The sequence below is a fragment of the Mauremys mutica genome, chromosome 7, assembly GCF_020497125.1.
Source record: "Mauremys mutica isolate MM-2020 ecotype Southern chromosome 7, ASM2049712v1, whole genome shotgun sequence".
In the NCBI taxonomy this organism is placed as follows: Eukaryota; Metazoa; Chordata; order Testudines; family Geoemydidae; genus Mauremys; species Mauremys mutica.
This window is the reverse complement of record NC_059078.1, coordinates 126,178,529-126,203,410: the sequence shown is the minus strand read 5'-3', so window position 1 is coordinate 126,203,410 and position 24,882 is coordinate 126,178,529. Positions and strand designations below refer to the sequence as shown.

Sequence of the window (24,882 nt, the reverse complement as noted above, 5' to 3'; positions counted from 1 at the left end):
CCAGCCCCAGGTGAGCGATGGAGTGTGACTGTCAGAGCCAGCCCGGGCTGCGGGACCCGGGGCAGAGCCGCCCTCGCTCCGCTGCCCACCAGGGAGGGGCTGGCACTGACTGACGGCCAGGCCGGCCTATGGGCGGGGCAGCCTCAGCCCGGTGGCTCTGCCAGGTGAGGGGGCTGCAGAGCAACATGGAGACAGGTGAGGGGGTGGGCGAGGGGGGAGGGGTGTCAGACTCTCCCCCCCCATCAACCCCTTCGGTCCTTTACCTGGGCCCCCGCTGCTGCTGCCCCCTCTGGCGCAAGGGGAGCGGGGAGGGACCCAGCCGGGGGTCACCTGCAGACACCTGGGGGGGGGGCGGGGGGGGAGCCTGGGGTCCAAGACCCCCCCCCGGGATCGGGGGGCTGGGTCTGTCCTGGGTGCAGAGCCCCTCCCCCCCCCTCCGATCCACGGGGGGCGCCGGGTGGAGGAAAGTTGCGCGCGGGGAGGGGGGACGCGTCCTGCCCCGGCCCACGCGTGTTTCCCCGGCCGGCTCCGTCCCTTCCCCCGCGCCCGGTGCCTCCCGGGCCGGGCCGCTCGGGGCTCTGCCTTGCGCCCGGCCCGGCCCCGCTCCGCTCCCTCCCCTCGGGGAGCTTGGCCTGGACCCAGGCCCCCGGGCGGGAAAGGTGCCGGGTTGTTTGTAAACCAGCCGGAGCCCGGTCTCCCCGGCGCAGGGGCGAACCGAGAGGCGCTCCAGCGAAACCAACGGGACTGTGATCTCCCTCCCCACAGGGATTCCTTTTAAATCAGCCAGGTGGGGGCCGGAAGCTGATCTCACACCCTCCAGTGTAAATCCGGATTAACTCCGGTGTAGTGAATGGCGCCGGGGCCAGATTCTGATCCCTGCTGGGTGTAAATCTGGAGTAACTCCCCATATGTAAACAGAGCTGTTTCCAATGTGACTGAGCCCCTTTTGGTCTAGGGTGACCAAATGTCCCAATTTTATAGGGACAGTCCCCTTTTTGGGGTCTTTTTCTTATATAGGCTCCTATCACCCCACCCCAATTTTCCCCCCCACACTTGCTGTCTGGTCACCCTATTTTGGTCTAACTGTCCTATTTATCTCACAGTGCTGGAAGGTCATTGAGTCCAGCCCCCTGCCTTCACTAGCAGGACCGATTTTGCCTGAGGTCCCCCTAAGCAGCCTGCTCAAGGATTGAACTCACCACCCTGGGTTGAGCAGGTCAATGTGCAAACCCCTGAGCTCTGTCCCTTGCTTACTAGCCTGCTAGGAGTTAGCAGGTGAATGTTGGTGTCTTGTGTTATGTAGCTCAGGCCAGGCAGTCGATCGACATGGGCCCATATGGTCTAAAAGTCTGTGGCTCTCTGGCTGCAGAGCTGTTCCTCCCGCTGGCCCCGGCCCGCTTGCCCTGGGTCTGAGTGCCCCCCGGGGATGTAACTGAGGTGCCAGCACTGATTCCAACTCCCTCCTGCGCTGGTGGAAATCCGGAGTCACTCCACTGGAGGCCAGTGTAAATGACTGGATCGGAGAGCTCCTCTCCGGACTTGGCCTGGGAGCTTCTCCTGGGCATGGGGGTGTCAGGCGCTGGCGGGCTGTTCCTAATGCTCGTTGTCGTTCACTGGTGGAGCCCTGGAGCCTGGCGGTGGGGAGAGCTGTGGGGCTGACGCGGGTCCGTTTGGATTTGACGCTGCAGGCACAGGAACGGCGCCGTCACGTGAGGCCCCCGGCCGGAGCTGAGACCCGACGGGAAACGTGGCCCCGGCCCCTTTTCACGCGCACCCGTAGGAACATGTCCCTGGGCTGCGTCAGGCGCCCACTTCCATTGGCGGGACGAAACCTGAGCAGCCAAAATGTAACAATCCGCCCCGCCCGCCCGACGGAATCCGGCTTCCCCAGGGCAGGGGGCAGGGTCCCTCCCTGCTCCCCCGCTGAAGACGTCCCCCGGACGCCGGGGTCCCTCCATGACTAGCGGCCGCCCCGCCCCGCCATGGCACACGGTTCAGACTCCGTGCTGAGGGACGCGGCCTGCCCCACCCACTCCCGCAGCTCGGGCAGCGACGCCAGCGCAGCCACCCGCTACCTGCTGAGGAAGCAGAACCGGCTGGTGAACGGGCACCCACGGGGCATCCGCACCTCGTCGCCCATGGGACGCGTCATTCTCATCAACTCGCCCATCGAAGGTACGGCAGCCGGGGCCTCTCTCTGCTTCCATTGCCGGGGGTGGGGGTTCTTTTGGGGTCACCCTTCATCACCCAGATACCGATTCCCAGCCCCCGTCTCAAGCCGTGGCTCGGGCAAGGCAGGGCCGCAAGGGACAACTTTGGCCCTGACGAAAGCAGGAGAGAGCCCCTGAAGTTGGCTCCTGTGTCTCCCCATCTGGTCGACCCAGGCCCCCCTTTTTATTTGACCTGGTCCCCTGAGTCTCCCCATCCTGTCTGGATGCAAGGGAGGTCGGGGGGTGGGGAGGTACCAGTCTGGAAAAAGCTGAGATCCACTGCAGGGAACTTGTCTTCGTTCCTTGCACGTGCTCCATTGGTCTGAGCAGGAGCAAAACTCTTAGCAGTAAATTCATCTCCGGGGTAACGCCGCCGTTGGCTGCAGCGTGGCCCGGAGGCCAGCCCCAGCCTCCCGGCCGCAGGGATTGGGCGCAGTTTTGTTTTTCGTTGATTATCAATGAGCAGGAATTCTGCAGCGGAGGGAACTCCCCACGCGACGCACGTCACCCCGAGCGTTCGCTCTGCTCCTGCCACTCTAAGCGCTTGGGCCCAGGCAGTTACACCAGGGAAGAATGTGGCCCTTTGCATTCAAATCCAAGCAGGGTAGGAGCCGGAGACGGGGAGCCAGGACACCTGGATACTTTACCTAACAAGGAAGGATGGTTTTGTGGCCGAAGCACTGGCCTGAGTGCCAGGACACCTGGGTTCTATCACTGGGCGAGCCACTCCCCCGCTCCCTCATGCCTCAGTTTCCCTACTGTGAAATGGGAGTGATAATCCCACCTGCTGCTGTGGGGGAGGGGAGCAGGGTGTGGCGCAGTTAGTTGATCTTTGGAAAGCTCTTTGCGATCCCTGGCTGTTAACGCTCCTAACGGGCTTGGTGAGGACTTGACTCTGGGCACGTGTGGCGTATGGGAGCAGGGCAGTAGCCCTGTAAATGCTGTGTGAGCCCTCCAGCGGCGCTCCAGCGGCCACCAGAAAGCAGCGCTGTGCCCGTAACACAGCCTGGCATGTTCACGTGCCTAGCTAGGCCTGGCGCGGCTCCTGGGGAAGCGGCCTGCGGTGCGGGGCCGGGCGGCTGCGGAAACCACCCCGTTCTCTCCCACGTGTTCGGGCCCTGTCCCCACAGCCACCGGCGACGAGAGCGACGTGATCAACGCCATCACGGTGGAGAAGAGCGCGGACGGGAAGCTGGGCTTCAGCGTGCGGGGCGGCTCGGAGCACGGGCTGGGCATCTTCGTCAGCAAAGTGGAGGAAGGCAGCAGCGCCGGTGAGCGGAGCTCGTCGAGGGGCACCGTGCCAGGGCCGCGCCCGAGGGGCCGCCTGCCGCCTCTGCCGGCCGTCATGGGGAGACCACAAGTCCCAGCATGCAATGCTCCACCTTGACCCGGGCAGCCTTCGGCTTGGCTAAAGATGGAGCCTTGCCCCCGTGGTTCTGCAACTGCCCTGGGGACTGTCAACGCTCCCAAGAGGCGGCGCTCCATCTTGGGGCCAAGCGCAGGGCTGCTCAGGGAGGCGCCGAACGAGGCATGCTGGGATTTGTAGTCTCCAAGGGGCTGCACCTCCTGGGAGGAGAAACTGTGCAGCTCCCGTGTCCGGGTGGAGAGCAGGAGGCCGTGCAGGGAGCGCTGACTCCGAGTCCCGGCCTGTGGGCTCTCCTTGCACGGCAGGGGCCGGTGGGCAGGTGGGGAAGGAGCAGGGGTGAGCCGGGGCAGGTGCACATGCAGGTCTGGGCAGGGACGCGTCGGGGCACAGGAGGCTGTTTCAGGCAAGGAGGCAGAAGAAGCCTGTGTGGCCTGGCCCCGTGCCATACAGCTGCCCCCCGCCCGGCTCAGCTTCCCAGGCTGGGTGCTGCCCCACCAGTTTGTTTACTGGAGGGCTGGGAGGGTCGTGGGCTCCGTGACACCTCTGGAAGGCTGCCCGGGCTGGGATTCGTGCGAGGTTTCCTCCCTCGCTGCAATTAGCCCTGCAGTGGGAGTCGGTGCCCAGGGGGGTTCCCGGGCCCAGCTTCCAGGACTGCCGGGGGAATCGGGGGTTCCACAAAGGTCAGAGGTCGTGCCCGGCTGGATCCGGACAGACCCCACATTTCCAAAGTGCTGAGTTCTCTTCTGGATCTAGAGCCCGGGGGTGGGGAGTGGGGTCCTGGGGCTGGCAGAGCAGGTGGGGGGAAGCAGATTGAGGGGCCCGCGGGCACGGGTGCCGGGGCCTTCGGAGGAGACCCTGGCCTGGCGCGAGGAGAGAGGGGCCGCGCTCTGCCAGGCGCGGAACGTGTGGGAGGCGCAGCTGGAGCGATGGCAGAGCGTCCCTGCCTGGCTGCTCGCAAGGCTACCAAGCCCTGGCTTCCCCTGCGGCTGCCCTGCCTAGCGCCGAGAGCCCCCAGCAGACCCTGGCGCTGGCCCATGATGGAGCCAGTTTTGCCATGATGCCATAGGAGCTGCCATGGGGAACCCCACCTCCGATCGGCTGCCTGCCCCACCCCCTGCCTCCAGGGGAAGAGCCCCCAGCCCGGGCTGCAGCAGGAGGAAGCAAATGGCTCCCCAGAACCCCTCCCCCGAGGAGTTTTGGGGGAGGGGACGGAGCGTGGACCCAACATCCAAACTTTTTACCTTGTGCATCCCCTTTCCCCTGTCTGCACACACACATCCCCGAGCCGGGAGTGGGGCGTGTGGACAGGGCCAAGGGGCCCACAGCTGGGGGCAGGCCCAAGAGCAGAGCTCCTGCCCCGCCCCCCGTGAAGGCTGGCCCAGCCCCCAGCCGTGCCCCGCCATCCCCCACAATGTTCTTCCTTGCCCCACAGTCTGGGGACCTCGGCTTAAGTCAAACACAAGTGATTGGCCTCAATCCGGGGCAGCTGGGGGGGGTCTGTGGTCTGTGCTGTGCAGATCTCCCGGTCCCCTCTGGCCTTGAACGCGTGTCGGGTTGGTTGCACTGGGGTGGGAAGTGAGGGGGTCTAGGTGTCGCTGTGGGGCGTGAGGAGCCTCCTCTGTTAACCCTTTACGGGAGGGGCGGGATTTATTTGGCCATCCCCTGCAATTGTGCAAGCACTGGAGCAATTCAGCGCGGGCAGAGGCTGTCCGAATAACACGCTCTCGTCAGAAATAACAACACCCGGGCGAGCTCTGTTCCAGGTCCTGGCGGGTTTGGTGCTCGTTAATGGGAATTAGCGCGTAGTGGGAATTAGCTTGAGGAAAGGTGATGAAAATCTTAGTCAAAACGTGACGTTCAAATAGCCTGGAGGAGCTTGTGTGTCCGGTCTCAGCAATGGGCCAGGGCCAGGCCAGCTCCTTATGGCCAGAGCCTTTTCCTGGGACCCTGGAGGAAGCCTGGCCCAATGGTCAGAGTGCCAGCCTGGGAGATAGATGCTGCGGGTTCAGTTTCCTGGTGTCTGCCACAGGCTAGCTGCATGGCCTTGGCCAAGTCACTTCGCCTCTGTCTGGCCAGTGACGGCGGGGGTGCTTTCTACCTCGCTGGCCCGTAGGGAGGCTAAACGCATTAGAGGTGGTGATACTGCAGGTAAGTACCCGAGACCCGTGGCCGTGGTCATTACTGGTGGAAATTCGGTGCGCAGCTGCACGTGAGGGAAGCGGGGAGCGCGACATCAAGGAAACTGCTCTCCCCCAAGCCACACGGCCGTGACCGTCCACTCCCAGGGTTGGAGGGCGAGTTCCCACCTGATCGTTCCAGGTCGAGGGGTTTGCTACAACACACCAGGCGAGATCCGGCTGCTGCTGAGCTGAGAACTTCCCGTCTCGGGGAACATCTGGCTGGACCAGGCAGCCGTCCCCCAGCTTTTAGCTTCCCCGTCCCGCGCAGCCCAGCCTGATCTCAGGGGTCTGCCTTTAACGTTGCAGACCTGGCCGGCCTGTGCATCGGGGACAAAATCACGGAGGTGAACGGCGTGAGCTTGGAGAGCATCACCATGGGCAGTGCCGTCAAGGTCTTGACTGGGAACAACCGGCTGCGGATGATGGTGAGGCGCATGGGAAAGGTGCCCGGGATTAAATTCTCCCGAGAAAAGACCACGTGGTAAGCAGTGGCGCGCTCACTACCTCCACCTTGCCGCTGTCCTCGGCCCGGCCCAGGTGTCCGACAGTGTCTGATGCGGGTGGGCCAAAGCCAGAGTCCTGAGCAGAGAGGGAGCTCTCGGGTTCCCCAGGAGCCGGGCGAGCGCATTGGAGTGAACCCGGGACTCGGTGCCCCCTGGGGTTAGTGCGCTGAGCGGTCCCCTCCGGAGGGCGGGTTCGAATCCTGCATTGGGCCGCAGGGAACCGGGCGTCCCAGGGTCACGTGCTAGATCTCGCGGTCCCCTCTGGCCTTGAACACGTGTCGGGCTGGTTGCACCGGGGTTTGTGCGCATCACACAGATCTGCCGGTGGGGGAAGGGTTGAGGAACGCTGGCAGGGGCCGGGGGAGATAGAGGGAGGCTGTGAGCTGGGACTGAGGGGTGCCGGCGGCAGAGACGTGCAGGGACAGCCCAGACTGGGTTAGCAGAGCGTCGTGGTGGGCTGGGCCTGAGGTGGGCTTCAGTCCGACTCGGTGTAAGAGCCCCAGGCTGGCGTTCAGGGGCAGCGAGACACGAGGGCTAAAGGGTTGAGAGGTTGGTTTGTCCATTATTGGGGGTTTTTTCAGAGCTCACCCCCAACGAACCCCCAGTTCTAAGGCGGAATCAGCCTGGCTGCCTCAGCTCATGCTGTAAAGGCGCCTGTTTCTTGATCTCGAGGTCGTGGTTTGATCCCCGCGGGGGCGTTGTGAGCAGAGGAATGCTGGATTCCTGCCAGATTCCTCTGCTGGGCCCGTCTCAGGAGCTGCGGGTGACTCTGCCCCAGCTGCCCGGTGAGCTGTTGGGAAGCAGGGCAGGCTTCAGGAGCTGTGCGAGGGCAGAATCTTAGGCGGGTTGGAGACTGGGGGGGGATTTGCTCCTGGAAGTTTGGATTCTGATCCTAAACTTCCCTGATCTAGCAGAGTCCCCTGGCCTGGAAACTCCTGGTCAGGCTCCCCCGGGAGAGGCGTCTGGTCAAACCTCCAGGACAGCCTCTCTCATGGTGTCCCGTCTACTGGCCAGAAGGGGGATGGGGTCCCACCGTGGGATTGAAAAGTTCTTCCCCCTTTTCCAAACCTCCCAATATTTGCAGTTCAGGCTCCGGGCAGGTGAGATTTCCCTCTATACGTAGCATCAAAGCTAGAGAGAGGTCAAAACTGGACCTAGACCCACAGATCCATGCCCCCTGCAAATCCCAGGGGGAGTCTGATTTGAACCACCAGCTCCCAGCCTGCCTCTGTGGGTCTGGGGGGAGATTTTCAAAGCTGGCAGCCAGGCCCCACAGGCGTTCATTTGGAGTTGGGCACTTTTGACCATCCCGGCTTTGGGTCTGTCTCCAAATGACCGTTTTCCAGTTCGGATGCAGCCAGAACCTCGGCAGGGGCCCAAAAGTGGCTGGAGAAAGAGCCAATCTCATGAGATTTCTGCCGTTCCCACGGTGGAAGTTCCAGCAGGTTGTCTGATGGCATGAGATTGCGGCCCCGGGGGAGCAGCTCCGTGAGACTGAGGGGGCTGGGCTGGGCTGCACTGGAGATTGACCCAGCCACGTGCGGAAAATCCACCCCCCGAGAGACGTAGTTAAGCCAACGTACGTCCCTGTGTAGACAGCGCTAGGTAAAGGGAAGAATTCTTCTGTCAACCCAGCAACTCAGGCGGAAGGATTCGCATTGGTGAGCGGAGAACCCGTCCCGTCTGTAGCGTCTGCTGCAGCTGGGCTGCTGTAGGGTTCTCCATGTAGACGCAGCCTGGGGCCTGAGTCGTGCCAGAGCCAGGCCCAGGATTTCGGCCCCCTGTTTGAATCCTGCCGCGGTCGCAGGGTGGATGTCGTGAACAGGCGCCTGATCGTGGAGAAGGGCGGGTCGACCCCGTCGGACAGCAGCTCCGAGGGCGGCGTGAGACGCATGGTCCACCTCTACACCACCTCCGACGACTACTGCCTGGGCTTCAACATCCGCGGCGGGAAGGAGTTCGGCCTCGGCATCTACGTCTCCAGGTACGTTGGCTCCCAGCAGCTTCGCCCGGCACCCGCTAGCCACACCGTGTCCTGGGCACCCGGCGGAGCGTCCTCTGGGGCCTCCCCGGGCTTCCGTGTCTGAGAGAGAAGCCACTTACTGCTTACAGAGCCCTGGGAGTGGGGGGCAGCTGGAAATCTAATTCACTCCATTACAAAGCAGCTTAGGGTCGGTACAGCCAGGGCGTGTGTGGGGTGGGTGGCCCTTTAAGACCAAGGTTTGCTGGGAATTGTAGTCTCCAGACTACGTGATAGCAAGGAGCCAGCTGACCACTGGGACTGCTGGATCCAGGCCTAAGAATGCTCCACCAATCAGATCACTGGATGGTGCATATCCCTATGAAGGGGGTGGAGTTAAGGCTGGGGATGGATCCCAGGACAGCTCTGCCCAGCATGCGAGAAGCCCCATCCCATGTGTTTGGGGGAACAAGCTCTTATGTAGGAGCCTGCAGGATTTTCTGGGTCCTGCTACCACCCCTAGCGTGGATCCCCCTGGGGATTCATTTTCACCTGCAGTTCTCAGCCGGGTTTGCCCTGCCCCGTCCCTAAGAATAATTCAGCAGGTTCCTCGCTCAAACGTCTCCGCCTTTCCAAAGCAAAGAACGAAGGGACACGTGGGATCTCCAGGGCTCCTTCTGTCCAGGCGATATGTCAAATGTTTACAGTCCCTCTGTCCCTTCCCCGGCAAAGCGCTGCCCGGGGCCAGATTCCCAGCAGCGGCCTCTGAAATGCCAGGCGACGGTTCCCACGCCGGGGGGGTGCGCGCCCGGCTTCTCTCTGAGCTTGGCAAAAATCGCCCGTGTCCGAAGGATGGTGGGCAAAGCTCTAGGGGGTGAATGGAGACCCCCGTGGAGGTTTGTTCCTGCTGTGCCAGAGACCCCCTCCAGCCAGGGTCAGAGACCGCCCCGCTCCTCCATCCAAGGGCAGACAGCCCCATCCGAGCCGAGGAGCATGGGGCAAGGAGCAGCCGGAGCCAGGCACCCAGCTAGTGCCCAGCAGCTCAGCCAGAGCATCCCCCAGCTGCTGGCAAGAAACAGCTGGACCCGCACCTGGCTGAGTCGGTTCAGGTGTGGGGATCGGGGTGTCACGTGGCCTTGTCTGGGGGCACTGCTTGACGAGAGCAGGCTTTCTCCTGGCCCTGGATCTAGCAGGCTGGGCAGCCCGTCCAGGCTGGGATCAGGCCCTTGAGTTGATTGCCCCAGGCCGGTTTCAAGTGGTGGGTCGTGCGTCCCTTCGGGAGAGGAACTGGCCTCGGGGGGCTCCCCGTCCCGGGGACTGAGAGCCACTGGCCGCCTGCCGTGGGCTGTCGTTCCAGCGTCGACCCCGGCGGGCTGGCGGAGCAGAACGGGATCAGAGTGGGAGATCAAGTCCTTGCAGCCAACGGAGTCAAGTTCGACGCCATCAGCCATAGCAAGGCAGTGGAAGTGCTAAAGGGGCAGACGCACATCATGCTGACCATCCGGGTAGGACCCGCCGCCCGGGACGCTGGGCTGGGCTCACGCCTCAGGCCAGGATCGGCCCAGGGAGGGGGAGGCGGGACCGTGCCATCCTGGGAAAGGCTGGAGAAGCCCATCGTGGCCTGGGCACTTGGCGCGTTGCTGTGAGAGGGACTCCGGGGACTCCCCGCCCGAGGGCCCTTCCTGGGGCATGGAGCAGTCGCTCTCTGCCTCTCCCCCGCCCTGGCGCTGGTGGCTGAAATGCCCTGAGTGCCGCGGCGGCGTTCCCCTGACGTAGGCAGCTCTGGGGAGCTCCTGGCTGGTGCCCAGGCCGGGGCACGGGCCTCGCTCTCGGGCAGATCCAGTTTCAGCCCAGCTGGGCGCAGGCAGGCGGCTGCATTATTCATGGCAGGCTCCGGCGCGCAGATCGGGTTCATGTCGACGACGCTGCCGGGGGCAGCCGGTTACACACTAACCCTCGTCCTTCCCTCGGCGTCTAGGAGACGGGCCGCTTCCCCGCCTACAAGGAGATGGTGGCCGAGTACTGCTGGCTCAGTCGGTGTAAGAGAGCCCCCCTCGCCCCCCTCCCCCCGGGACATCCCTGCCTAGAGCGGGTCGGCTGGGGGCTGGGGGCAAGTTCCCCGGGGGACCGTCCGCCACTGGGAATCATAATGAGACGCCAGCGCTGTACTCTCTCGCTGAGCGAGCGTAGGGCTCCTGTTCCGGTGTCTGATCCTGCCTCGCCACATGGCCTTGGGAGCTGCCTGCTGAGGGCTCCGTGACCCAGCTGCCTTCAGACGACAGCAGCATCCGGTCGCTCCTGGAACGGGCCTTGAGATTCACGGGCACAGGCGCAGTGTTGGTGCCAGGGGGTGCCACTAATCTTTGGCCAGCTGTCACTTCCCAGGGGTCGCTGTGCTGCACTCCACGGCCACCCAGACCTGGCTGCTCCCAAGAGCATGAGCTCCTGGCCATGAGAGCTCAAGGGGAATCTCCATTAACTACCAGCAGTACAGGGCCTCTGACACATAGCTGGGTAGTAGGTGCGCACAGACACGTACACAGCTAGCGTCTCTGGCGGTTCTCCTGCAGCTCCCAGTGCAGGGCCTGGGTTCCACGCCCACCGGGCCATGAAGTTCCCCGGGACCCGGACAGTGACGCTGTGAGATCCCAGGGGCCGAGGCTGGGGGTGGCTCCTGCCCTCCCCACGGATTCTCACCCCTCCATCTCTTCCCAGTGACCAATGGCCAACTGCAGCAGCTCTCGCAGGCCTCGGAGACCAGCTCCTCCGTCTCCTCCTACTCCTCGGGGACCTTGGACGGGCCCCCGGCCCTGCTCTCCAGCCCCGCCGTCTCCAGCTCCACAGAGGACCCTCCGGCGCGCAGCCGCTCCCTGGAGCGAGTGGAGACGGCCATGCAGACGGACCTGCCCCCCGAGACCCGGCGCACCGTGCACCCGCCGGAGATCCTGAGGGACTCGGCCATCCGGGCCGAGAGCCCCCGGGACCCGCTCCCCAGCAAGAAGCACAGGCCCTTCTCCGGCTCGCCCCGGACGGCCCTGCTCCTGGCGCTGAGCCGGCCCCGGCAGCCCCTCACGAGATCCCAGAGCTACCTCACCGTGGGCGGTAGGTGCTGGCGCCAGGACAGGCCGAGCATGAGCTGAATGGGCTCCCCCTGGGTGCACATCCTGGTGCCCCTCACTCCCGACCCGCAGCCCCCTGTTATCCCAGCCCTGGGCCCCCCATTCCCCAGGTCTGCCATTGCCCCTCACTCCCGACCCGCAGCCCCCTGTTATCCCAGCCCTGGGCTCCACCGCAGCTCTGCCAGTGCCCCTCACTCCCAACCTGCAGCCCCCTGTTATCCCAGCCCTGGGACCCCCATTCCCCAGGTCTGCCAGTGCCCCTCACTCCCGACCTGCAGCCCCCTGTTATTCCAGCCCTGGGCTCTCCCCCAGCTCTGCCAGTGCCCCTCACTCCCAACCTGCAGCCCCCTGCCAGCCCAGCCCTGTGATCCACCCACACACACACACCCAGAGCTCTACTGATGCCCAACCTTAAATGCACCTTAAATGCCCCCACGCTGGGCTCTCCTCTCCTGCTCTCCCCCCGCTCCCAGCTCCTCGTCCAGTGCTGGAGCCTCGACTCTGCCAGGGGAGCCGCCAGCACCCTGTGTCCGGAGGTGCGACTCCGCCTCAGAGGGGGACTCGGACTTAGCCAGACCCGGGGGAATCAGCCCAGCCAGGGGAGCAGATGCCTGCTGCCTGCCTGGCGCGAGAGCAGCATCCTCCCTGCCGTGTGTCCCAGGCAGGTTCCTCTACTTTCCAGCGGCCCTGCCCCCGGGGCGGGGGGAGGCATTAGCTGGTCCCGGCTCCCCACTTTCAGATGGTGACATCCCAGGAGTCTGAACTGAGCTGCCGCTTCCCCTGCCCCCAGCCAGGGGGGCCTCGAGCAGTCTGGGGGTCTGACCTGGCACTGTCCCCTGTGTCCAGGCGCGGAGGAGAATGTGTATCAGGGTGTTTGACCCCCGACTCCTGCCCAGGGCCACTCAGAGGATTCAGGGCCCCCCCCAGCCCCCAGGCGGCCCTGCTCCTGCAGCCGCCCAGGGCAGGGGGGAGAAGGAAGCTCGGAGGTGGAGAGCACGGTTAGAGGTGGGTGGGAGATGGGGCTGGGCCCGGCCAGGAGAGGACGAGGATGGAGGGTGCTGGGGAGGCAGGGGGTCAGCACAGTGGTGCTGGCTGCGCTCTCTGGTGCTCGCCTGGCAAACCCAGGCTGGGATCGGGGCCCGGGGCCGATGCCCAGCGGTGCCCGAGGGGGCCGGGTGAGACGTGCTTGGCTCCGAGCCGCTGCTCCCACCTGGCCCCGGGGCCGAGCGGTGACTCTCTTCCCGGCGCCAGAGGAGAAGAGGCAGGAGCCGCCAGCGCCCGCCGGGGACAAGGCCGGACTGCGGCGCTCCAAGACCCTCGTCAACCTCTTCTTCCGAGGCAGCCGGGCGAAGCAGAGCTGGGCGCCGGGCGGCGAGGGGCACAGGAGACGGGCCCGGGCCCCGGCCAGCCCAGAGCGGGAGAAAGGTAACGGGCGCCGGGACACATGGGGGGGCGAGGCTGTGTCTGGGGGGCGGGGGGCTGGAATGGCCCCGGGGCCGTGTGGGAGGGACGTGTCCAGCTCCGCTCCTGGGGTGGGGGTGGGCAGGGGGATTCCCTGCTCCTCGAGGGGGTGGTCTGGCCCCATGGTGATTCCCCCAGGGAATTTGTTATTTTAAATCCCATGAATTTTGATTGCTTGGGGTTGCCCAGGGAGAGATGGCCCTGCCCCCGCCCATGCCCAGGGAGAAAGGGCCCCTGCTCCCCCACACACCCAGTGGGCCCTGCCCCCAGAGCTGCCAGCCTGTGCAGCTGGGATTGTCGAGGCCCAGAAAGGTGAAGTGACTTGCCCAGGGTTGCTGGTGGCCTTTGGCGGAGTCAGGGGTCGACTCCGGGTCTCCTGATTCCCAGCCCCTTAACCGCAAAGCGCTGCCCTGCTTGGCACGCTGCCCGCCTGCCCGCCCGCCCGCCGAGCTGGGGAGCCAGTCGCAGCCTCCAGGCCCCTGGCGCCAGCTCACCCACTGGGCCCCAGGGGAGACGGCCCAGCCCCCGCCCGCGGGGCATTAACCCCTGGCTGCCTGGGGCTGCTGGCGAATCACCTGGTGTGCTGGATTTGCTCTCTGCTTTCCGCCTGCAGCCAGCGCCCTGCAGAAATTTGTCAGCCGGAGCCTGAAGCGGGGTAACTGCGGTGCACATGTGTGCATGTGTGTGATGGTGCACGTGTACATGTGTGTGCTGATGTGTGTGCATGTGCATGTGTGTGCTGGTGTGTGCTGGCATGTGCACGCATGTACTGGTGCGTGTGCCATTTGCCTCCCTACTTGCTGTCCCGGAGAGACCCGGCTCCTTTCTTTCCCTGGTGCCGGTGGCGGGAGGAGATTGGAGCCCCAAGGGGATTTGGGGGAGGGGCCGTTAGGCACCCCTGATTTGAAGGTGGGGGCATCTCAGCTGTACCGTGGCCAGTCCGGGGACGCCGCGCTGGGCTGCTCCCTGTAGATCCCCGCCCCGGCACTGGGGCCGTGGGGCACGGTGGCTGATTATCCTGTGGGGCCCTCGCCGGACACTGCGCGAAGCCGCTGCTCTTTGGCTCTGGCTTTAGCCATCTTGGGCCATCGCCATGTGGGCTGGGCTCCGGGGGCCTGGTTCCGAGCCCCCTTGCGACCCAGCCCCCCCTGGGCATTTGGAGGGAGCCCCCCCGGGTCTGCAGTCTCTCCATTCCCAGCGCTGCACCTGTTTGGAGTCTGCCCCGGCCAGGCCCCTGGGGGCGGGGAGGAGAATGGGGGAGTTCGGGGGGGATTGGCTGACGAATCAGGAGCAGGGGTCGAAAAGCGTGTGCACAACTGTGTGTGCAAAGGGGGCCCCCGCGGCTGGCCAGGGTCCGACCCGGGAGCTGTACGCGGGCGCAGCGACCTGGAGAAGCCCCTCGCTGAGTGTGCCGCAGCCCCCTCCCCGCAGGAGAACAGCCTACTACTGCTCCCGGCCAGGGGAGTCTCTCCTGGCTGTGCGGTGGGAGGGGCTGGTCCCAGCCCTGCTTCTCAGCCCTGGGCGGGGAGGGGACCGACACGCCAGCGGGCTGCAGCCCTGGCTCAGGTGGGAGCCTCCTCTCTGGAGCTCCAGTCTCTGCACCAGCGGCCCCACACTCACCCCGCTTTGCCGCTCCCCAGACAAAGGCCGCCCTGTCAGCTTCCTGGGCTCCCCGGGGCGCGCCGGCCGCGAGCCCAGCCCAGCCGCTGAGAGCTGCCTCCCGCTCCTCCGGGACATGGCCGGGAAGCTGCTGACGGAGGACGAGGTGACGGCCGTGCTGCGCCACTGCACCCGGGTAAGGAGCGCGGGCCCCGCAGCCAGGAGCCCAGGGGGTGTGACCGGTGCCCAAAGCAGAGAGCAATGAGGGGGCAGAGCCAGGCTGCCCTGTCCTATGGGATCTCGGGAAGGGCTCCCCGGCCTGGCCAGCTGGTTCCTTCGGCCCGTGCTTCTCCCGGCCTGGCGGGGGCTCGGGACTCTGTTGCGGGGCCTGTTTCCTCGGCTCACCACCCTGTGCTCCCCCCGCCCATGGCCCACCATGCGGCAGGAGAGCTGAGTTCTCCCAGATCCGTCCCTGCCTCGGCGTTCATGTGTCACCCCCCTCTGTGCCTCAGTTTCCCCACCTGGGTCTCTCCTGGGGACGGGGCCTGGCTTTGCTCATGGCTGCATGCAGGGGCGAACATGCTAGAGCAGAGCAGCCTTCTCCCTCCGTGCCCGGGCAGCCTTCCCCCCGGAGCCCCCCATAGACCCAGCCCTGACCCCGGGGCCTGCCAGCTGCGGGTGTCTCCAGTGAACACTAGGTGGCGCTCGGAGCCTGCCCGTTGGACCCTCCTGTGGCTGATTTGTGTGTCCTTGAGCGTTCACCCCCCCCCCCCCTCCCCACAGTCAGGACAAGGGCTGGACCCAGACAGAATCCAGATTAACCCCTCGCAACCCCCACTCCTGGGCATCTCCACTAGGCCTCCCAGGAGGGGGGCTCTTGTGCCATGGGCAGAGACCCCCCTTTTCCGCAGGGTCACCCGCCAGCTGGCCGGGAGAGCGTAAAAGTGAGGCCAGCCTCCGGCTCAGCCAGGCCTAATCCTGACCCCTGGGCAATGGGGTGATGTGGGGGGGGGAGTCCTGGCAGCCTCCCCAGCTGGGATGGGTAGAACCAGCCCGTTGCACTGGAGCTGCCATCTCCTCCCCAGGCCCCTCGCTGCCCAGCCCCCAGTCTGCCCCACGCCCCGGCCCTGGGGTCTCCCGGGCTAAGCCAGTGACCCAGCCAGCGGCGCTGCCCCCCCCCCCGCGTCAGTCCCGAACCGCAGCGCCAGCAGGCGCCGCCCCTTGTGCTCACTGCTCGACCTGGGGCCGGATCCTGTTCTCACTGACGCTGGTGTCAATCTGGATTGAGGGCAGGGCAGGGATTTAAAGTGGAGGGAGTAACTCGTTGCCCCACACGAAAGCCCGAGGGTCCTGGGCAAATGCCAGCGGGGGGTGATCGGGTTCTGCCTCCCTCCCACCCCCAGGAGAAATCATGATTCCCTCTTCAGAGCTGTTCCGGCTTGTTGCTGGGTGCTGTGAAACCCTGCCTGCGTCCCACCCCAGAGGTGGCTGCATTTTGGCGCTGGCTAAGTGCTGCCTGGTGCTCCGGGCTCTGGCCAGCAAAGGGGCCTGTCTGACACTGCCTGTCCTTTGCCCGCAGTATGTCCATGAAGGGGGGGTGGAGGACTTGGTGAGGCCGCTCCTGGCCATCCTGGACCGGCCTGAGAAACTCCTGCTTCTGAGGGATGTCAGGTGGGTGAACGATGCTGGGGTGGAGGGTTCCCTCTGTGCAGCTTTCCATGGGGCATGTCCCAGGGGACAGACAAACAGGCTCCTGTGCCTGGGGGCATAAGAACATAAGAACGGCCAGACTGGGTCAGACCAAAGGTCCATCTAGCCCAGTGTCCTGTCTGCCGACAGTGGCCAATGCCAGGTGCCCCAGAGGGGATGAACAGAACAGGGAATCATCAAGTGACCCATCCCCTGTCGCCCATTCCCAGCTTCTGGCAAGCAGAGGCCAGGGACACCGTCCCTGCCCAGCCTGGCTAATAGCCATTGAGGGACCTGTCCTCCAGGAACTGATCTAGTTCTTTCTGAACCATTATAGTCTTGGCTTTCACAACATCCTCTGGCAAGGAGTTCCACAGGTTGACTGTGCGTTGTGTGGAGAAATACTGCCTTGTGTTTCTTTTAAACCTACTGCCTAGTAATTTCATTTTGTGACCCCTAGTTCTTATGTTATGAGAAGGAGTAAATGACACTTCCTGATTTACTTCCTCCACACCAGTCATGATTTTATAGACCTCTATCCCAGGGATCGGCAACCTCTGGCACGCGGCTCGCCGGGGTAAGCACTCTGGTGGGCCGGGCCGGTTTGTTTTCCTGCCGCGTCCGCAGGTTCTGCCAATCACGGCTCCCACTGGCCGCGGTTTGCCGTTCCAGGCCAATGGGGGCGGCGGGAAGTGGCGGCCAACACATCCCTGGAGCAGCGAACCGCGGCCAGTGGGAGTCGCGATCGAACCTGTGGACGCGGCAGGTAAACAAACCGTCCCGTCCCACGAGGGTGCTTACCCCAGCGAGCCACGTGCCAGAGGTTGCCGATCCCTGCTCTGTCATATCCCCCCTTAGTCGTCTCTTTTCCAAGCTGAAAAGTCCCAGTCTTTTTAATCTCTCCTCATACGGCAGCCGATCCATCCCCCTCATCATTTCTGTTTGCCTTTTTCTGAACCTTTTCCAAATCCAATAGATCTGTTTTGAGATGGGGAGACCACATCTGCACACAGTACTCAAGATGTGAATTTATATAGAGGCAACACGATATTTTCTGTCTCATTATCTGTCCCTTTCCTGATGATTCCCAACATTCTGGTCGCTTTGACTGCGGCTGCACATTGAGTGGATGATTTCAGAGAACTACCCACAATGACTCCAAGATCTCTCTTGAGTGGTAACAGCTAATTTAGACCCCATCATTTTATATGTATAGTTGGGATTATGTTTTCCAATGTGCATCACTTTGCATTTATCAACATTGAATTTCATCTGCCAGTTTGTTGCCCAGTCACCCAGTTCTGTGAGATCCTTTCATAGCTCTTCGCAGTCTGCCTGGGACTTAACTATCTGGAGTAGTTTTGTGTCATCTGCACATTTTGCCACCTCACTGTTTACCCCTTTTTCCAGATCATTTATGAATATGTTGACTAGGGCTGGGCCCAGTACAGACCCCTGGGGGACACCACTATTGACCTCTCTCCATTCTGAGAACTGACCATGGATTCCTACCCTTTGTTTCCTGTCTTTTAACCAGTCACTGACCCATGAGAGAACCTCCCCTCTGATCCCAGGACAGCTCACTTTGCGTAAGAGCCTTTGGTGAGGGACCTAGTCAGAGGCTTTCTGAAAGTCCAAGTGCACTATATCCACTGGATCCCCCTTGTCCACATGCTTGGTGACCCCTCAAAGAATTCTAGTAGATTGGGGAGGCCTGAGTTCCCTTTACAAAAGCCACGTTGACTCGTCCCCAACAAATCATGTTCATCTCTGTATCTGACAGTTTTGTTCTTTACTATAATTTCAACCAGTTTGCCCAGTACTGAAGTCAGGCTCGCCGGCCTGTAATTGCCGGGGTCACCTCTGGAGCCCTTTTTAAAAATTGGCATCACATTAGCGATCACCAATCATCTGGCACAGAAGCTGGTTTAAATAACAGACGACAGTTAGTAGTTCTGCAATTTCACAGCTGGGTTCCTTCAGAACTCTTGGGTGATACCGTCTGGTCTTGGTGACTTATTGCTGTTTCGTTTTTCAAGTTGTTCCAAAACCTCTTCTAATGACATCTCAGTCTGGGACAGTTCCTCAGATTTGTCACCTAAGAAGAATGGCTCAGGTTTGGGAATCTCCCTCACATCCTCAGCTGTGAAGACCGTTGCAAAGAATTCATTTAGTTTCTCCGCAACGGCCTTATCGTCCTTGACTGCTCCCTTAGCATCTCGATTGTCCAGTGGCCCCACTGGTTGTTTAGCAGCTTCCTGCTTCTGATGTGCTTCAAAAAAAAAAAATTGCTATTGCTTTGTGAGTCTTTGGCTGGCTGTTCCTCAAATTCTTTTTTGTCCTTCCTAATTCTGTGTGTACACTTCACTTGCCAGAGTTCATGCTCCTTTCTGTTTTCCTCACTGAGATTTAACTTCCACTTTTTAATGGACACCTTTTCGCCTCTCACTGCTTCTTTTACTTCGTTGTTTAGCCACGGGGGCACTTTTTGGGTTCTCTTACTGGTTTTCAATTTGGGGGACACATTTAAGTTGAGCCTCTATTACGGTGTCTTTGAAAAGTTTCCATGCAGCTTGCAGGGATTTCACTGTTGCTGCTGTACCCTTTAATTTCTGTTCCACTAACCTCCTCATTTCTGTGTAGTTCCCCTTTCTGCAATTAAATGCTGCCGTGTTGGGCTGTTGTGGTGGGTTTTCCACCACAGGGATGTTACATTTAATTATATTATGGTCAATATTACCAAGCAGTCATAAGAACATAAGGGTCCAGCTACATTCATCTCTTGGACCGGATCCTGTGCTCCACTTAGGACTACTCAAGAATTGTTTCTCCTCTGCTGGGTTCCAGGACTAGCTGCTCCAAGAAGCAGCCATTTAAGGGGTCAAGTAATATGTCAAGAAGCATGAGGCTGGTGATAGGGAGCGCTGGGGTCCCAGGTCCAGTGGTTGCCCGCGGTGCCATCTGGGTGCTGTCTCAGCCGGGGCGTTTATTCTGCAATCAGACAGCACCACACGTGCTGCGAGGGAGAAGGCTCTTGCGGCAGGTTGCAAGACGGGACAGGGAGTCTGCATGGCCCAGATTCTGAACTTGGCCCTGAGCGGCCGGCAGCTCCTTCAACTCCCCGGGGTCCCTGCAGGTTCCCCCAGCCTCGGGAGCAGGATTTGGCTCATGATCCCGGCCCTTAGCTCCTCTTCTCTCTGTGCCCGGGGACGGTGAACGGCCCCCAACGCTTGCTCTGCGCTCCTGGCCTCCCTAGGCTCTCAGGTCCAGCTCGGCCTGGCTCCTCACTCTGCCTCACACCGTGCCCTGCCTCCCCAGTCTGGCCTGCACAGCCAGGGCTGCTGGTTTCCCCACTCAGCCCCGTGGCCCCATGGCCCCAGCTCGGGGTCCATGCGTTTCCAGGGGGCTCGAGGCCATGATGCGGGCAGGTCCCTAGGGGGCGCTCTTGCCTCTGAAGAGGTACTGAGGCATTGCCCGCACAAGGTGCTAGGGGGCGCTGTGCTGCTCTGGGCTGGGTCCAAGCCGCTGACCCCTCGTGCCCCTCCATTCGTGGCAGTTTTCACAGTGAGCATAGAGGTGATGCCCTGGGCAGATCCTGGCCGGTAAGTACATTGGGCTCCCTAGAATCACCCCCACTATTGCAATTGAATGTGGGGTGCTTCTGCCCTCAGCTGTCACCTCATGTTGCTGTGCGCTGTTAGGCAGCTGCCGCGTTCCGCCCCAGAGGTGGCTGCATTTCAGTGGTGTTCACTTGGCTGCACTAACAGCTTGCCCCTTGCAGGAGCCTGGTCAGCTCCACCGACCTGGGCCGCTTCGACAGCATGGTCGTGCCGCTGGAGCTGGAGGCGTACGACACCCTGAAGAGCAGAGCAGGTAGGGGGAGCCCCCGCGAGGGCCAGGCCCAGCTGGCTCCCAACTCCTCTCCTCTTGGGGGGCCGGCTTCGGGGATCCTGGGCTGCCAGTCTTGCCTTTCCCCTGGTGATGAACGAGGCCCTGCCCCTTCCTCGAGCCCCTGGGTCCTGGCACAAACCCCCTTTATCCTGGGGACCAGGAAACCCTGGGTCCAGCGGGTGAGGACCCAACCCCGCCAGCCTCCCCAAGCCTAGGTGGGAACCTTGCAACCTCGCCCCCATCGCTGTGTCCCACGGGGGTGGGCTCAGCCCATCACCCCGGCAGCAGGCCTGCGATCGGCTCGGAGCAGCCCCCACTGAAGCCGGGCACAGGGCTGGACACTCAGCACGTGCGCTCCACGGGCCAGGCCGCAGCCTAGCGGGGGCGGGTGCCAGCCGGGCAGGGCGCTGCTGGCAGAGCTGGGGGGGGGCACAGCTGCAGTCAGCACTGGGCTGGTGGCAGAAGGCCCAAACTTTCCAGCGAGGCTCGGTCTGGAAGGAGGTGGCAGCCTGGCGCCGCGTGGGCAGCCGGGCTGGTTGGGGGGAGGCGCCGTGCCAGCAGCCAGAGCCTCGGGCACCAGGAACCGGAGCGAAGGACCCGGCCTGTCTCTCATGCGCTTCTCCGCCCGCCTGCAGGGAAATCGCCCGCGCTGCGCCCGGCGCAGCAGAAAATGCCTCCCCGGAGACACCTCATCACACCGGTGCCTGGTCAGTACTGGCCCCCTCCCCCCACCAGCTCCCCCCACTGCCCCCTGCCCAGCCCCCGCACTGCTTGCCCCCCCTGTCGCACCCCCACCCCTTGGCTGCACGTTGGGCTGGCACCGCTGCACTGTGGCTCTGTCCACTAGAGCGCGACACCGTCGCTGGCCGCCGGCTGAGTCGGGCGGTTCCCGCACCCCAGCCGGCCCCAAGCGCCCACGGGATTGTGGGTCCCGGCAGGGCAGGGCTCTGGGCTGGCAGGGGCTGGCAGGGAGGGTGGCTGGAGCCCTGGGGCCGGGAGCCGAGAGGCAGTCGCTGCATGCTCTGATTCTCCGCCCACGGGGGGCTCGGAGCATGGGGGGGCGGGGGGAGGACTGAGGTCACGGGGGCTCGGAGGCCATGGGGCAGGAAGGGGCTGGGGCCTCTCGGGGACAGGGCCGGGCTGGGGCCGAGGGTTCTCAGAGGCCAGTGGGTCTCTGAGGCCGGGGACAGGCAGGGCTAGGAGGAGGGGGTCTCAGAGGCTAGAATTGGGGGGGTGTCTCGGAGGCCGGGGACAGGGTAGGGCTGGGAGGAGGGGGTCTCGGAGGCTGGGATTAGGGGGTCTCGGCGGCCGGGGACAGGCCGAGGGCCGAGGGTTCTCGGAGGCCAGTGGGTCTCTGAGGCCGGGGACAGGGTAGGGCTGGGAGGAGGGGGTCTCAGAGGCTAGAATTGCGGGGGGTCTCGGAGGCCGGGGACAGGGTAGGGCTGGGAGGAGGGGGTCTCAGAGGCTGGGATTGGGGGGTCTCGGCGGCCGGGGACAGGCCGAGGGGTCTCGGAGGCCAGTGGGTCTCTGAGGCCGGGGACAGGGTAGGGCTGGGAGGAGGGGGTCTCAGAGGCTGGGATTGGGGGGTCTCGGCGGCCGGGGACGGGCCGAGGGCCGGGGGGTCTCGGAGGCCGGGGACAGGGTAGGGCTGGGAGGAGGGGGTCTCAGAGGCTGGGATTGGGGGGTCTCGGCGGCCGGGGACAGGCCGAGGGCCGGGGGGTCTCTGAGGCGGGGACAGGGTAGGGCTGGGAGGAGGGGGGTCTCGGAGGCCGGGGACAGGCCGAGGGCCGGGGGGTCTGGGAGGCCAGGTGGGTGGGGGATAGGGCGGGGGGCTCCCCGGCGCGTTGCTAACGGCCCGTCTCTCCCGTGCAGACCGCCGGGGAGGGTTCCTGCTGCGGCCGCTCCAGGCCCCGGAGCCGGGGGGCGCCGAGGAGGAGGTGGGGCCGGCGCCGAGGGCAGGGCCGGAGCGGCTGAAGGGCTCCCCCAGACGGACTCAGCCGTGCGGCTTCACGCCCCTGCCCGACGTGCCCGTGGACGCCTGCGCTGCCGCCCCCAGCCCCCCTGCCGCTCCGGCTGCCAGTGGGCCCAGCTGGCTGCTGGCGGAGGCTGCCCAGAGCCCGGGACTCGTGCCATGTCCCGACCCCTCCGCAGAGGCGTTGGCACAGCCGGCAGGGCCGGGCGCCGAGCGGCCGCGAGCCCCCGGCTCCCGCGCTGGGCAGGGGGAGGCCGAGCCGGGGGGGGACGGGCTCTGCGTGGGGCTCAGCAAGCCCCGGCGGGCCCGGCCCCGGCTCTGCCAGCTCTTCGCTCCGGGAACCCAGGGGGCAGAGGGGCTGGCCCACAACGGCCCGGCCCAGGAGGAGCACGAGCTGCTGAGCGTCCGCCTCTCCAAGCTCAGGCAGTCCTTGGGTGAGTGGCATCCCGCCCAGCCCCCCAGCGCTGGGCTCCCTGCCCCCCGTGTACCCCCTGGGCCCCCCATGGCTGGGCTCGCTTCTGCCCCTCCCCCCCCCATGCACCCCCGGAGCCCCCCACCACTGGGCTCCCTGCAGCGCCTCCCTGCCCCCTGTGCACCCCCTGGGCCCCCCATGACTGGGCTCGCTTCTGCCCCCCGTGCACCCCCGGAGTCCCCCCCCCCTGCACCCTGCCCCCATCAGCCCAGGCCGCCCCGCTGCTCCTGCTCCCGGGCCAGGCTTTTCCCAGGTGGCAGCTGAAATCCGGGGCTGTGGCAGGGAGGCTCCAGGTGGGTTGGGGCAGGGTGGGCACCGCGCAGGGGCTGGAGACGGGCGCGGTCACGGGGCGGCCGAGTCCCCCCCAGGGCCGGGCTCACAGACCCCCAGCGCCGGGGCCGGCCATGGAGCCGAGTCTTAGGGACGCGGGAGCCCGTCACGTGGGAGCTGGAAAACCAGCCTGGCCCAAGCCCGGGAGGGGTCACTGGGGAGCCTGATCTGCTTGGGGGGGGGGGCGCTCCCTTAAATACACCACCCAGCCCCCCCCCCCCCCCCAACTCCCCTGAGTCTCCGGTGCTAGAAGCGGGTGTGAGTACCGGTGCCTGCCACCGTGTCCGGCTCGGGTCACTAGCCCTCCGCCCCCCCACCCTACCCATCCCAGCTATAGGGCCGGGGGTGCCTGAAGCGGGTCAGGCGTTGGGGGGCTGCCCACAGGTGCCAGGGCCCGGGCGGATGGGGCAGGCTGAGGCTGGTCCACCGCTGCCTCGTTGCTTTCCAGGGCTCAGTATCTCGGGCGGGCTCGAGTGCAAGGTGCAGCCCATGGTGAGGATCGAGACGATCTTTCCCGGAGGGGCGGCGTTCCTGAGCGGGAGCCTGCAGGTAAGGGGGGGGGGTACCCTGCTGCGGCTGGGGTTAACCCCCGGGGCGGTTATCTGGTCTCTCTGCAGGACGGACCAGGTATGTGATCAGACACGGGGCAGAGACAGGGTCCTGGGGCTGCCCGGGGAGGGACGCACAACCGCGGTGCTGGCCAGGGCTGAGTCGGACATGCACCGTGAAGGACTGACTCCCAGCTGCTCTCCTGCGCTAGACTCAGCCACCAGCTCGGCCCGTGCCCCCCTCCACACCCCTCCTCATGAGATGGCGAAGCGCATGGCTGGTGGCACAGCTCTGCATAGCAGGAGCAGCGCGCTCCCTTGTGTGCTTTGCTCAGGTGCCTTTTGCCATCAGTAGGGTTCAGAGTTAACAGTCAGTTGGAATGAGAAGAGGCAGTTCAGGCCACTCAGAGCCATTGGTTCAGGCTGGCTACAGCCACAGGCAGGCGCCCCCGGTGTCAGGTACCCTTCGGGGCACATTTGGAAGGGTTCTTTGTAAGCGCAAGGCTGGAGCTTGATGGCTTCCAGACCTAGGGAAGCAGCTGGCAGGCTTGGCCCCTGCAGTCCCGGATTTAAAGCAGTCCCAGCCATTCTCCCTGCTGCCCAGGGTCACTGTCCCCCCGCTAGCGGCCCCCCATCATTGTGTAGGGTTGCTACGTGCTGTTGCCACAGCTGCCGTGTCCCACCCCAGAGGAGGCTGCATGCCAATGGCTGGCGACCGATCCCTGTAGGCTCCCAACCCTGTCTCTCGGCGTTGCCAGGCTGGGGCCGAGCTGGTGTCGGTGGACGGGGCGAGCCTGCAGAACGTCACCCACCAGCGGGCGGTGGAGCTCATCCGCCAGGCCTACAGGACCAACCGGGAGGTGCCCATGGAGCTGGTGGTGAAGGTGCCCAAGGCGGGACGCAGCCCAGCCAGGGACGGCGCCAGGCCGGCAGCGACGGGCTGAGCGAACAGACGTCTTCCAGGCCCACGGCAGGACAAACAGAGCCTCAAGGGGGACGGGCATCCAGCCCCACAAGCCCGACTGCAGCCTGGCAGGAGTGGGGGATGAGCCCCCCGGCTCCGTGCGCTGCCCGAGAGCACCAGGTGGCCTCAGCCAGGCCTGGGACGAGGCCCTGGCACATGCTGGTCTTGGGTGCATGGGCGAGACTCAGCCCCGGGGGCAGGGGGGAGCAGCAGGGGGCTGCCACGCCATGGGGCTGCAACCCCAGCCTGCCCCGCACCTGCCCCAGCTGAGCCAGGCGGCCCCCACGTGTCGCCTCCTGCAGGTGACGGGTCACCATGTTTTCCTGGCCCTCTCTGCCTGCCCCTGCTGGGCCAGTGAGGGGGCCAGGCCGGCCCCCAGGGCGACCATGTGGCACCAGCGAGGCCGCAGGGTGGCTGCTCAGCTCCCGCAGGAGCAGGCCCGGGGCTGGGACTGGCCTGGCTCCAGCAGCCCTGGGAGGGCAGCGCCCGAGGCCCCCCTGTGCCACAGTCCAGCTGGCACCTCATAGCCCGCAGGCCAGGGCAGCTCCCAGCCACAGCCCCACGATCCCTCTCGGAGCTGGGGGGCCCGGGAGAGGCTCAAAGCCCTACTACTGCTGC

At 64.5% G+C, this 24,882-nt stretch overlaps 1 protein-coding gene across 1 annotated transcript; it reads left to right on the top strand.

The window, feature by feature from the left end:
- Positions 1-130: 130 nt before the first annotated feature.
- On the top strand, positions 131-24,882 carry PDZD7 (PDZ domain containing 7). The gene is made up of 16 exons (XM_045024113.1): positions 131-195; positions 1,689-2,175; positions 3,341-3,481; positions 6,063-6,237; positions 8,067-8,243; positions 9,577-9,724; positions 10,198-10,258; positions 10,935-11,321; positions 12,590-12,763; positions 14,440-14,594; positions 15,978-16,069; positions 19,869-19,960; positions 20,614-20,685; positions 21,851-22,384; positions 23,201-23,301; positions 24,059-24,882. Exons 2-16 carry the CDS (start codon positions 1,983-1,985, stop codon positions 24,242-24,244), a joined length of 2,688 nt encoding a protein of 895 aa, XP_044880048.1. The 5' UTR covers positions 131-195; positions 1,689-1,982; the 3' UTR covers positions 24,245-24,882.

Excerpts from the sequence above, each read along its gene's own strand:
- PDZD7 (XM_045024113.1), top strand. The coding sequence starts at position 1,983 with ATGGCACACGGTTCAGACTCCGTGCTGAGGGACGCGGCCTGCCCCACC. Across the intron at positions 10,259-10,934 it reads GTACTGCTGGCTCAGTCGGT|TGACCAATGGCCAACTGCAG; the intron begins GTAAGAGAGCCC and ends ATCTCTTCCCAG. Across the intron at positions 14,595-15,977 it reads TGCTGCGCCACTGCACCCGG|TATGTCCATGAAGGGGGGGT; the intron begins GTAAGGAGCGCG and ends CTTTGCCCGCAG.